The sequence below is a fragment of the Theobroma cacao genome, chromosome 5 (genome assembly GCF_000208745.1).
Source record: "Theobroma cacao cultivar B97-61/B2 chromosome 5, Criollo_cocoa_genome_V2, whole genome shotgun sequence".
In the NCBI taxonomy this organism is placed as follows: Eukaryota; Viridiplantae; Streptophyta; class Magnoliopsida; order Malvales; family Malvaceae; genus Theobroma; species Theobroma cacao.
The window spans coordinates 9841557-9854538 of NC_030854.1; the positions used below are offsets into that span (position 1 = coordinate 9841557).

Here is a 12982-nt window from a genome sequence, read left to right on the forward strand (position 1 = left end):
GTGAGTAACCTTACTATCATCTTAATTATCTAAAGTGGTTTTTATCCGATTTTGTGATTTTATGGAAAATGAGTTAAATGGTAAATCTTTGTGTTTTGTAATTAAAATGTGATTTAATGAAATGATTTTATAACATTGTCTTGAAATGAAATGATGGTTTGAAAATAGAGTAATTGGAGACTATTTTCATGTGTTATAAATTCATGGTTTGAATCGAATGGCTTATGACAATATTTGAATGAATGACTGAATTGGTATTTGTGTTGAAATATATGAACTATGCATTTAGCCTTGAAAGGCTGGATTGTCATAGAATTGCCATGTCATGCGGTTGAGATTTTATTGAATTGGTGGGTTTAGCTTGCTACAGTGGGCGGGTTTCATGGACTAGCCTATTAGAGGGGCACGGTAACCCCGTTATATTCTTACCTTGGTCAAAGAGGCGTTTAGGGTAACTCCCGAGGTACATCTTTAGAGTTCACTTCACGCCAAACCACCACGTGAGGGTGAACTCAACCAACGCCAAGGAACGGCTATGTTTTCAAAATAAAAACATGATTTATGCGTACATGACTTTTTAATAGCCTTGGCAGACTCGGTTGGGATAGCCCCAGGCCAAGGTATTCCTGATAATTAAGTATGAGAATGATTTTGGCACGAGCCAAAGTTTTAAGAAATTCATAAGCCATGTTGATTACTCGATTTATATGAATTGATTTTATTTGGTTGAAATGAGTTGAAAGGTGATGAATTACAATATGATGATCTATTTTAATCTATCTCTATTTACTCAGCTTTAGATATTTTAGATGGTATTTGTTTACTCACTAGGATTATATAATCTCACCACCCTCCTTTCTACCCATTTTAGGCTCAAGATAGTCGGTAGATAGCTCATTTCGTTGAGGGCTACAGTTGAACTTGCATCCTCAAAAAATAAAAAACTGTAGGTTTACCGCTTTTGATACTTTTGGTCGTTTGTGGGCCCACGTGTTATTATAAATTAAATCTTATGCTTTGGTTATCTGTATTACAATATGTATGAATTTATTTGCCTTTTATGCTATAAAAATTATTTACTGGTAACTCTATAAATATTGTTTTATAAGAAAATAGAATATTTTATTAAAATTTTTATTATATTTAAATAGTTATAGTTTCACTTTAAATGAATATTTTAGACATCTAAACTTAATTTTTATTATGAAATATGTGTTTTCCACTCGCATACTACATTTTTAGCTGATTTCGAGATTTTTGAGGAAAAATGATCGAAATGCCTCTGTGAGAAAAAAATTATTTTTCTATTGTTTTGATTTGGAAATAGTTTATAATCTCTCAAAACATGATACTTAACAACTGTTGCTCACAGGGGAGGTGCGAAAACTGATATTAAAGCCTTGCGGGGTTTTCATTGGCATTTCAGGCAATGAATGTCTATCGAGATATCGCGGCGGTTGTCACGAGCTCGATGGGAGTTTCAGGTCGTGACATTGTGAAATGGATGCAGTTAAACTATTTATGTTGAGAAGTTCCATAATGATGTATAGTTGCCTATGGATGAATGCATATGAATGGTATATTGTTTGCCTTATGTATTATGATGTAGGTTATCAAACCATATTGAGTATGAAGGAATGTAAGGAGGCTTGCTTGGGCCTAGCGAACTATACTTGTCATATCCCACTACAAAACGGGATGTGACACATAAGTATATTGATACTTATTACATAACCAAGTACCATTCAAATATTAACATTTAAACTACTTGACTCGACACACATTGGAGTGTAGTGACACTGGTGGGTTAGAAGGAAGGCATTATCACACCTACCAAGTATGAGATAAGCTATTTCTCCATAAGGCATCTAGTCAAGCGAGCTACTGATTTGTAAAACAAAAATAAGGGAAACGAACGGGCACAAAGACTTCATGAATGGATACGAGGAAAAGGGCAAGCCAAGGCAAAGAGTTTTTGCAATAAACCATACTTTGCAAAAACATCATGATATTCACAAATATTCATATAAATCCTTTCAAACGTCAATAATCTCATTTCAACATTTTTCCATAAATGCATTTGAAATTCAATATGCATAAAAGTGTTAATAAACATTTATACCTTTACTTATGAAACATTTGCAAAATAGAAAACAAGAGAGTTCATGTCAAGAATATTGGTACTTTTACCGTTGATAGTGGAATCAATCCTTATACAACCCATATCTTGGGTATTACCTCTCACTTTGGAATTTAGAAAGCACTATGCGAGTTTCCTCCTCGATAGCTCTAAATCAATCTTTCAATGCTTGAATAAACATTTAGCAATTTAATACGTCATCATCATTAAATGAACATCATTAACAACTCAATATAGGCATGGTTATCACCACAACAAAATTGGTGTGTTTGCTTCAATATCACAATAATAAAGTGTGTGGTATGATGCCTCACATCTGGCTCTGGTCATGTGTGGTATGAAGCCCCACATTTGGGTCAGGTATTTGTGTGGAATGATGCCCCGCATTTGGCATAGGTATTCATGTGGTATGAGGCCCCACATCCTATTGTGAGACCTCAACCTCTATAGGCTTCTAACTAGGCATAGACACAATAACACAAGCTAGGGGCAATTTCATCATTTTCTCTAATAAGCTCCCAAAAGAAAGTTTTGTGATATTTTAAGGTCTAAATAGGCATAAGACCGTATAAATGATGTGTAATGATGAAAACACCAAGAAAACTAGAAATGACAATGATTTTCACGATAAGGGTAAAATGGTCATTTTTCACCTCGGGTTAGAATTTTAAGTTTTCATGAATCCGAGTATGTCTAGACCATTATGGACCTTGTCCTAGTGTCAAAAGAGAAAAAAGATTGCATAAAAGATTGGAAGAGAATAAGCTAATAATGTATAGGGGCATTTTGGTAATTTAATTGGAGTGGATAAGCTTGGGCTATAAATATCTCTTCCTTCCAGCAACTTCTTCTTCTTCTTCTCCTCTCAATTCACATTACTTCCAACCTCCACGGAAGCTTTATTTGGAGCTTGCATAGTTTTCTCTCTCTAGCTTTAATTTTCATACCTTTGTGCCCTTTTGACTAGAACCCTTGTATTCTTTCACTCTCTCACTTTAAAACCCTTGATGAATCTTATTTCCATACTTTCTCTCATTAGCTGGGCATTTTAGAGAGAGAAAGAGAGAATTACCCCATTTGTTTGGAAGCTATTGGAAGAGAATTCAACTACAAAGAAACCCTAGGGTGAGTGATGAACTAAACTTGATTTTTAGCTGTGAATAATGGCTAGTAATTAGGATTATGAGCTGTTTTATTATTGAGTATGTTCATTCCTTTTATAGTGAATATAGATAGCCATTTAAAGTGGCAATTGAAAGCTTGCTAAGGGATAGCTTTTAGGGTTTATAAGTATGAATTGACATTATGGTAATGTTAATTTGAAGGTAGGTTCTAATGAAGCCCCATCACCCCAATTGGATCATTAGGGGAACTAGAGTCAACTAAAGGCTCAACAATATACTAGTGAGTGAACTGCCTTCAAAACTTGTTTGGGAATATAATGTACTTGTCACACATTTGAATGATTTTGTACAAAATTTTCTTAAAATAAGTGCCTTGGGAACAAGCTTTTGCTAAATGGTTTTGTGTTGTGATATGCAGTTGCTATGGATTCATGCACTATTGCATCATGATGATATATATATGTTGTGCATGATAGTTGACATTGTGTATGATGATTGTAACCGTGTGTGTGCACGATGTGGGGGGATTCACATGTTGGTGATGATGGTGGTGTGAGAAATGGATGATGATAGTGCTCGTGTGCACGATGTGGGGGGATGTAAGCTTTGGCACTGATTGTGCATGATGTGGGGGGATACACACGATGGCCCTGGCTATGTGCATGATGTGGGGGGATGTACATGAGCTGGGTGTGATTATGATGATATGGATATTATTTATGTATGTATGCATATCTTTACTTATGAAATGAAAGAGCATGAAAATGATCTATGATTGAAATGTATGTGAAATTTGATACATTGCACTTTGGGGATTTCATGTGTTTCATGTTGTCGGTGTCATTTTAGCAGGATGGCTTTTATTAGGGAAATGGAAATCTTGTTCATGTTGCTCTGTTCTCGTTGTAGCAAAATTCATTCTCGCTGCAGCGACAAACTCTCAAGTTTTTGAGAGCCTCACCAGTTTGGTTCTCGCTACAGCGAAAATGCATTCTCGCTGCAACGAGAAAGGTACTGCAGCTTCTCGCTGCAGTGAGAAACATTCTGTTTTGGGACCAAAATTTTGCTACAGCGAGATTCATTCTCGCTGCAGCGAAAAACTTTCTATTTTGTTTCCTTTTTGGTTCGGTTGCTACTCCATTTTCCATTTCTTTGGTACCATAATTGAGCTTGGACTTCCAACATTAAGGAATAAGTGAATTAAGCTTAAAATGAGTAGGTTTGGTAAGAAACCCTTGGCCAGTTGAGGAACCCTTCTTCAGCTAATAACTTAATCCCAACGTCGTTGTAGCGAGAATACATTTTCGCTGCAGCGAAGACTCGTTGTCGCATTTAACTTGCTTGTGTATCACTGAAGCCTTCATTTTTCAAATTATTTGTTGTGTATGGGTTCATCATTACCAAGTGATTAATATTTAAGGGTTTAATGAGGGGTTTTCAAGATGAATGAAATTAAATTGCATTGTTTTAAAACAAGTGCATCATGATTTTAAATTCTCCCTTATAGTTGCTTGTTCCCTTTCTTGTTCACTCACTAGGTTTATACTCACCATTTTCAACTTCATGTTTTCAGATCACAAAGCAGCTAGTAATTGGGACAAGGTGTTTTTGTAGACTTGTATCCATCTTTTGGTAGGTGCCTCGGCATTCAGTAGCTGTACATTCGTCAACGAGGCAGTCGGTAACTAGGACGAGGTATCCTTGTAGACCTGTGTCCATCTTTTGGTAGGTGTCTCGGCATTCAGTAGCTGTACATGCATCCGAGTCCCTCCGCTGGAAGTCAAGTCTTCTTTTTAAGATGAATAGGCGAACCTAATGTATATTATTGGAATACATGTTGTAGACAATGTATGTATATAATAAATGAGAAATGCCAATACGAGTTGGCAATGTCTATTACTATTTTGATTTAAAGTTATAATTTATGACTTAGCGATATTTGATGGAATGACGAGTAGGATAAATCGATAGGCTTGCTTTGGCTTAATAGACTACGTTTATTGGGCCCTTGCGCCGATCATGGCCCAAAAATTTGGGTCGTGACAATGGTCTAACCAACGAATCTCATAAGCACCCGATAAACCTATACCTTTGAATGCTTGTCGTATTTCCTGTGTTTTGGGCATTCAGCTAAACTTTCCTATAACAGAGTGAGCGAATGGTCGTGCCAGGATCTGGATCTCATCTTCATAAAAGGTCGCAGCTGGTCTGTCTTTGTAGATGCTCGGGTCTCGTGTTGGAGGAATCACAAGTGGTCTGTCTCCTACCGCTACAGACCGAAAGGATTTCTTAAAGGCCCTAGGAGACGGTGGCTGTTGATTTCCTTCTGAGATGGCCTGTCGGAAGCCATTGTTGGCTGTCAGCTACTGGTTTCCTTGTGCCGACAGCACACTGTTTGGGGGAGGGTGGTTGTGGGTAGCCTCGAGTTGCATGGGGTTAGGTGCTGCAACTAGTGGCAAGGAGCAAATGGGGTCTGGCGGCCTGCAGGCCACCATCCCGTGGTGGTGAGGAAGGGGAGGAAAGTTTGAAAGGTTGAGAGCATTTTCCACTTTTTTTTTATGGTTTAGGGTTTAGGGTATACAAATGTTGATTCAAATCCCATTAAAGATAACAAAGAAAGAAATTAAAAGTTTATATTACATGTTAGTTCAATTGCAATCCTAGTAAAATAAATTTAGCTCATAATATCTAATAAAAATTTCATCCAAAGAAAATTAGCCATTAATCCAAGTCAAAGAAAATAAGAAAAACACAAAAGTAAAGAGAGAAAACTAACAGTTAGAGCTTTATGATCTTGATTCTCCCTTCAATTCTCTTGTTTTCTTGCTTTGTTCTTGCCTCCAAATCTCCATAATAGTTGTTTGTTGCCTCCCCCTTAAAACCTTTGAAAAAAGTCCCTTAAATAGGCTCCAAGTAACCTAATTTCCAAAATCCCATCAAATTTTTATTTTTGGAAAATTTCCCTATGCCGCGGCCTTGATTTCCTGATGCCATGGTGCTAGATTCTTGCTACAGTAGTTCTGCGATGCTTTTCTTCTATCGCTGCACTGCTGAGCTATCAGGAAAATGTTTTGTGTGCTTCTTTTCACCAGCACTGTAGCCTTGTTCTCCTTGTACTGCTATAGTATATCAGCTTTGAACATGATTTTCACCCTAATTTGCTCTGAACTGGGTAGAGTAATAAACATAAAAGTTTTATCCCTATCTCTTAGATTTTCAATGGCTTAAGAATCACAATAATTGGAATTCTGGATTGAAAGATATGCTCCAAATACCGCATCATCTTTAGTCCATACGTACTGCTATAGTGCTCCAAATTAGAAAAATATTTTGACCATGATCCAATCAGAACTGAGAAAAGCAGTAACATCAAAGTTGTAGCTCGTCTTCTTAAAATTCTAGTGGTTCAATAATCACCTCATTTGAAGTTTTGTAGAGAGAGATATGGTCAAAATACTGAAACATATACGAATGAAGCCATCACCATACTTGCACTAATTTTCATCAAATGAGTCTTTTTCATCAGATTTCCTATAAAAGTAATAAGAGAAATTAACAATAACTACTCTTAAAGCAGTTTAAAACAAAATAACATTAAATTCAACTAAAATAACTTAAATTAAGTACTCAACATGTAATCAAACTTAAACTAGATAAACACCTAAAATGCTATGATCCGAACCTAAAATCTCACAAATTTAACTACTTAAGCGCCTAAAATGTGTTAAAATAACTTTATATGATAGAGTTATCAAACATGTGGAATGTCACAAGCAAGATGGCCTAGTTTGTGGACTTGTGTTCTATCCGAGGGATGAATTCTGGACATTGATTTGACTTGAGGTGGAGTGGAGTCCCATGCCTTGTGACTATGTGCATGCTTGAAGGGATGGTGGTAAGCAGGGACAGTGGCACTAATCTCGTTTGTGATTCCTTCTTGTAATGGTTTGATTCCCATTCGTTGAGATTACTCTAGGTGATGCCGACGTCGATAGATTACTTCGGTCGATGATCTATTCTCTACTAGCTGCTTCGGCACTATCCGTGATCTGTTCTCTAGTCGTTGCTTCGGCATGTGTGTAATTTGTTCTCAACTCAACAGCTTTGCCCTACACATGATCTGTTCCTCCATCGATTGGCCACCGTGCTTGATCTGGTTGTGTCCAAGGTAGGACCACTCATTTGATTTCATTTGATTATGATAACGTGCATCAGAGATGGCATGATCTAATTTAAATATGAACTTGTAGTGACTAACTGATAATGATATTTGATAAAATGAGTCGAGATAAGCAATTGTTTGTAAACAAGATTTGAGGTTGGGCTCAGCAAATAAGGTATGCCGACGAAGCCTAGTTTATTGATAATAGCTTTAAAGATAAGCTCAGAATTGATATGATTTGCTGTGAAGACATAGAACTTCAAAATTTGTGGATATGATACGCCATTGATATGTGATCCAGTGAATTTGACTGCGATGAATTATGCATGTAGGATATTAGGATGATCCTCGCACTTTTGAATTAGAGATGTTTGATTATGAATTTATTATGGCTAGATAGGCCTAGATATAATATATATGAAATATTATGCAATGATAGCATCCCTTCACTGAGTATTAGATAATTCGCTACTTTGTTGTACCATGTGCAGATAAGAAAAGCTATGGGGTCATGTGGCAAGTGTTGTCAATCGGACGGACATGTAATTGGCATCCGATAGGTCTCTTTCCCAATGAGTCACTTTGCTGAGTATGTGTGGGCCTTCCACCTTCCAGTTTGATTAGTTGGTGAAATATGTTAGGCGCGACATGCCATACGAATTTGTGTTATGTACGAACCCAATTTGATGGCCAATGTATGGCTTTATGTATAATTGTATGGATTGTGAGTCAAGGATAATGTAATATATTTGAAATTGTTACGAATATTTGATTATAAATCCCTTGGCATTTAAGTTATATGATTTTGAACTCTGAGGCTTGCTCGAGTTTAATGGGCTTTCTTGCTGGACTTGTACACCGATCACAGACCCCTGGATTTGGGTTGTGACAAAAGTTGGATAGATTTTGTTGTAATAGGAAAGAACCCTTGATTGTGACTACTCCCTTAAAGGAAATATTTGTGGCAAAATATGTGTATAAGTACTGTGTGGTTCGTATTAAGGACAAGGACACTTTAGTGGGCTTGGTATTGCAACTAACCTTGGATTTTGATGTAATCTTAGGGATGGATTGGTTAGCACCCTATTTTGCTAAAGTGGATTGCCACTATAAGCTTGTGAAATTTAAATTTTTGAGACAACCTTCACTTGTGATTTATGGATATAACAATCCTATGTCTGCAAAACTTATGTCAATTATGGCTGTTAGTTAGGGAGTTTGCATTAACTTGATTCCAAATATAAGGCCAATTTCTATAACTCCGTATCGAATGGCTCTGGCTGAGTTAACGGAACTTAAGGAGCAACTAGAGGATTTGTTGAACGAGGGTTTCATTCACCCATGTGTTTCGTTTTGGGGAGCTCCGGTGCTATTTGTGAAAAAAAAGAATGGCAGTCTTTGAGTGTATAGACTATCGGTAACTTAATAAAGTCACCATAATGAATAAATATCCACTCCCAAGAATAGAAGATTTGTTTGATCAGTTACAGAGTGCAATGTGCTTTTCTAAGATTGACTTACACTCTGGGTATCACCAATTAAGCATTCAAGAAAGTGATACACCCAAGATAGCGTTTCGTACACATTACGGGCATTTTGACTTCTTAGTGATGTCATTTGGACTCACTAATGCCCCTGCAGCCTTTATGGATTTGATTAATAGAGTATTTCGAGAATATTTAAACAGATTATGATCATATTTATAAATGACATATTGGAGTATTCTAAGAGCCCAAAAGAACATGCGCATCACCTGAGAATTGTGCTTCAGATGCTTAGAAAGCATCGGCTGTATGCTAGGTTTTTGAAGTGTGAATTTTGGCTAAATAAAGTTAGTTTCTTAGGACACGTGTCTAAACAAGAGGTGCAAGTCGATCCCAGTAAGGTAGAGTTATGGAGAATTGGCCAAGGCAATGTCTATAACGGAAGTTAGAAGTTTTTTTGCACTAATTGGTTATTACAGATGCTTTGTACAAGACTTTTCTAAGATTACATCTCCTTTGACAAGATTAACTCAGAAGAGAGTTAAATTTTTTTAGTCTGACGCATGTGAGGCAAGTTTTTAAAAACTTAAAGCCTATCTCACTTCTATGGCCGTGTCAAGGCTACAATGTGGACTTGGAAACTATATAGTGTACTGTGATACGTCACATATTGGATTGGGCTACGTGTTGATGCAACAGGAGAAGGTTATAGCTTATGCTTCTCGACAACTTAAGAGACATGAGCAGAACTACCCTACGCATGATTTGGAGATGACAATGATCGTATTTGCCTTAAAAATTTGGAGACATTATCTGTATGGAGAGACTTGTGAAATATATACTGATCACAAGAGCTTGAAATATATATTTTAGTAGAGAAATTTGAATCTAAGGCACGTAAGTGGTTAAAGTTATTGAAAAACTATGACAACATCATACTCTACCATCTTGACAAAGTGAATGTGGTGGCTAATGCCTTGAGCCTGAAGTCGATGGGGAGTTTAACACATGTGATAGTGGAAAAATAATCCTTGGTGCAAAGTTTATATGATCTTGGCAATATGGGTGTTCATTTTAAGGATAATGATCCACACATCTTAATGGCACATATTAGAGTCTAACCAATGATTTTAGATTAGATTAAAGAAGCCCAAGATCAAGATAAATTCTTGGTGAAAATATTTGGAGACATAAGCGAAGATAAAGCTCAAGACTTTGTTTACAGCACTAATGGTTTACTTAAGAATCAATCTCAAATTTATGTACCGAATTTGGATGGTTTAAAAGATAAGATACTAGAAAAGGCTCATGTTGCAGCCTTTGCGATGCACCTAGGAGCCACTAAGATGTATCATGATTTGAAACCTGTTTCCTGGTGGTCAGGTTTAAAGAGAGACATAACTAAGTATGTCTCCAAAAGTTTGGTTTGTCATTAAGTGAAAGCTGAACATCACAGACGTTTAGGACTACTACAACTATTACTAATACCGAAGTGGAAGTGGGAACATGTAGCCATGGACTTTGTGACGGGTTTACCATGAGCTAGGGGCTACTATGATTTAATTTGGATGATAATTGATCAGTTAACTAAGCTCACTTTTTGTTGGTTAAGACTAAGTATGGAGTTGCTCGGTATGCCTAAACTTATATTAATGAGATTGTGAGGCTACGTGGTGTTTCGGTAACGATAGTGTTCAATAGAGGACTGTAGTTCACTAGTCAGTTTTTGAGGAGATTGCAAGAGGCCTTAACCACAAGATTTGATTTTAGCATGACCTTCCATCCACAAACGAACGGTAAATCTGAGCACCCCATTTGGACACTTGAGGACATGTTGAGAGCAATTGTGCTCGATTTTAAAGTCTCATGGGATCATTATTTGCCTTTGGTCAAGTTTGCTTATAATAATAGCTATCAAGCCACTATTGGTATGGCATCATACAAAGCCTTATATGGACGAAAATATAGATAGCTTATGGGTTGGCTTGAAGTAGGAGACTGAAAGCTTTTAGGGCTAAAGATGGTCAAAGAAGCTGAGCAAGGTGTTCATGTAATTCGACAAAGGATGTTGACAGCTCAAAGTCAATAGAAATCATATGTCGATAATAGGAGAAAACCTTTGGAGTTTAAGTTTAGAGACTTTGTGTTCTTAAAGGTTTCACTAACCAAAGGAGTTAAGAGATTTGAGAAAAAAGGGAAATTAAGCCCTAGATACATCGGACCATTTAAGGTTCTAAAATGCATGGGCATAGTTGCTTACCACTTGGCATTACAGCCAAATTTGTCTGATGTATATCTAGTTTTCTATGTATCCATGCTTAAGAAATATGTTCCTAATCCTTTGCATGTGATTCAATATGAGGAAGTTCAGTTGCAAAACAGACTTACTTATGAGCAGCAGCCTGTAACCACATTAGATCAGCAAGTGCTACGGCTTTGCTCTAAGGACATTTCTATGGTGAAAGTATTGTGGCAAAGCCATTCAGTCAATGAAGAAACATGGGAACTAAAAGATGAGATGCAGGCAAAATATCCTTATCCTTTTAAAGTTTAAGATACAATTTGGCTTATGGTGTTTGATTTAAAATTCGAAGATGAATTTTTTATAAGAAAGAGAGAACATAACACCCCCTAACTTTGATTATGGATTTTGGAAATATATTAACTAATTTATTTCAAAAGTTTATTTGAATTTTGATGTATTTGCTTAGAGGTTTGAGAATATGTCCAAGTGTATTGATAACGATTATAGAATTTATTGCGTATTTGAGGATTTTGAAGATATATTGAGTATATGGATGCATGCCTTATGGCACTTAGACAAAATCTTAGAGAATGTTTGATAAATCTTGAATTTTGAGGTGCAAATGGAGATTTGATTTTATATTTGAGTATAAGTTTAAAGAATTTTGAGTTATATGAATGTTTGAGATGTGGATATTAGATAGAAATGAACTAGGTGCTGAAACAAGTGAGTTTAGGGACTTAAAGAAGTGAAAATCTAAAATTTGGGCATGATCTATTGATAGATATTTTACAACTATCAATAAATGCAAGATATAAGGCTTAGGAAGGTAATTTGGACGAACATCTATCGATAAATTTACCTTAACTATCGGTAGAAGTCCACCCGAGAACCAAACAATGCATGTGGGATAGAAATTATTGATAGATCTGTGGAATCTATTGATAGATGACTACACAGAACAAATATGAAAGGAGCTGAAAAGCATCTATTGATTGATCTGCGAAATCTATCGATTGATAGATAAAAAAGGGAAATGTAAAAGTCAATACCCAAAAATTTTTAGTAGCATCTATTGATAGATGCCTCCCTTTTATCAATAGATTAGCCCGAAAATGCAAAAATAAAAGGGGATTCAAGCCATTTGCCCATTTCAAAATAAAAAAGAAACTCTCCCCACTCTTAATCGTTTGAAACCCTAACTCCCAAGCAAGATTTGGAGCTTGTTTGAAGTGGATTGGAGCTTGGGAAACCATTATTGAGGTAAAATTACACGTTTTTACCGATTGACTTTTGGTTTAATTAGTTAAAATTTTGAAAATCTATTTACTCTAGCTTTGGGTGATTTTTCCCTTGAGTTTGTTGTAATTTTGGAGTTGAGATTTGGGCAACTTAACATTGAAGGTAAGGATTTAAGATTTTGAACTTAAGGTTTGAAATCTAGGTTTTACAACTATGAGTAGTAAGAATAAAGCCCAGTTTAAAATGCTGAAAACTTTCAAAAGCAAGGAAATAATTTTGGTTTTGACTTGTTTAAGGGAAAATCAAAGTTATTAACACGTTGGGGAGCTAGAAAAAGGTTGAATGCAAGAAAATTGATCTTGGTTGCAGGACTGCTTTTTACTATCAATGAATGGGTTTTATTTGAATAAATGCATGTAGTGCATCACACATTAAATAATGCATTGCCATGGTACTAGAATCATGTATGTATGCCTAAATGAATATGCCTAGATTGGAGAACTGTAATACCCCATACTTTGATATTGTAAAACCCAACCCTATAAACACATGTCATGACATACATGCACTGAGTAGCATGTTATT

General features: G+C 36.2%; 1 protein-coding gene across 1 annotated transcript; it reads left to right on the forward strand.

Annotated features, from left to right (window-relative positions):
• LOC108661932 lies at positions 10931-11464 on the forward strand. Its single transcript, XM_018120926.1, has 2 exons — positions 10931-10960; positions 11066-11464. The coding sequence occupies exons 1-2, from the start codon at positions 10931-10933 to the stop codon at positions 11462-11464; spliced, it is 429 nt and encodes a 142-aa protein (XP_017976415.1).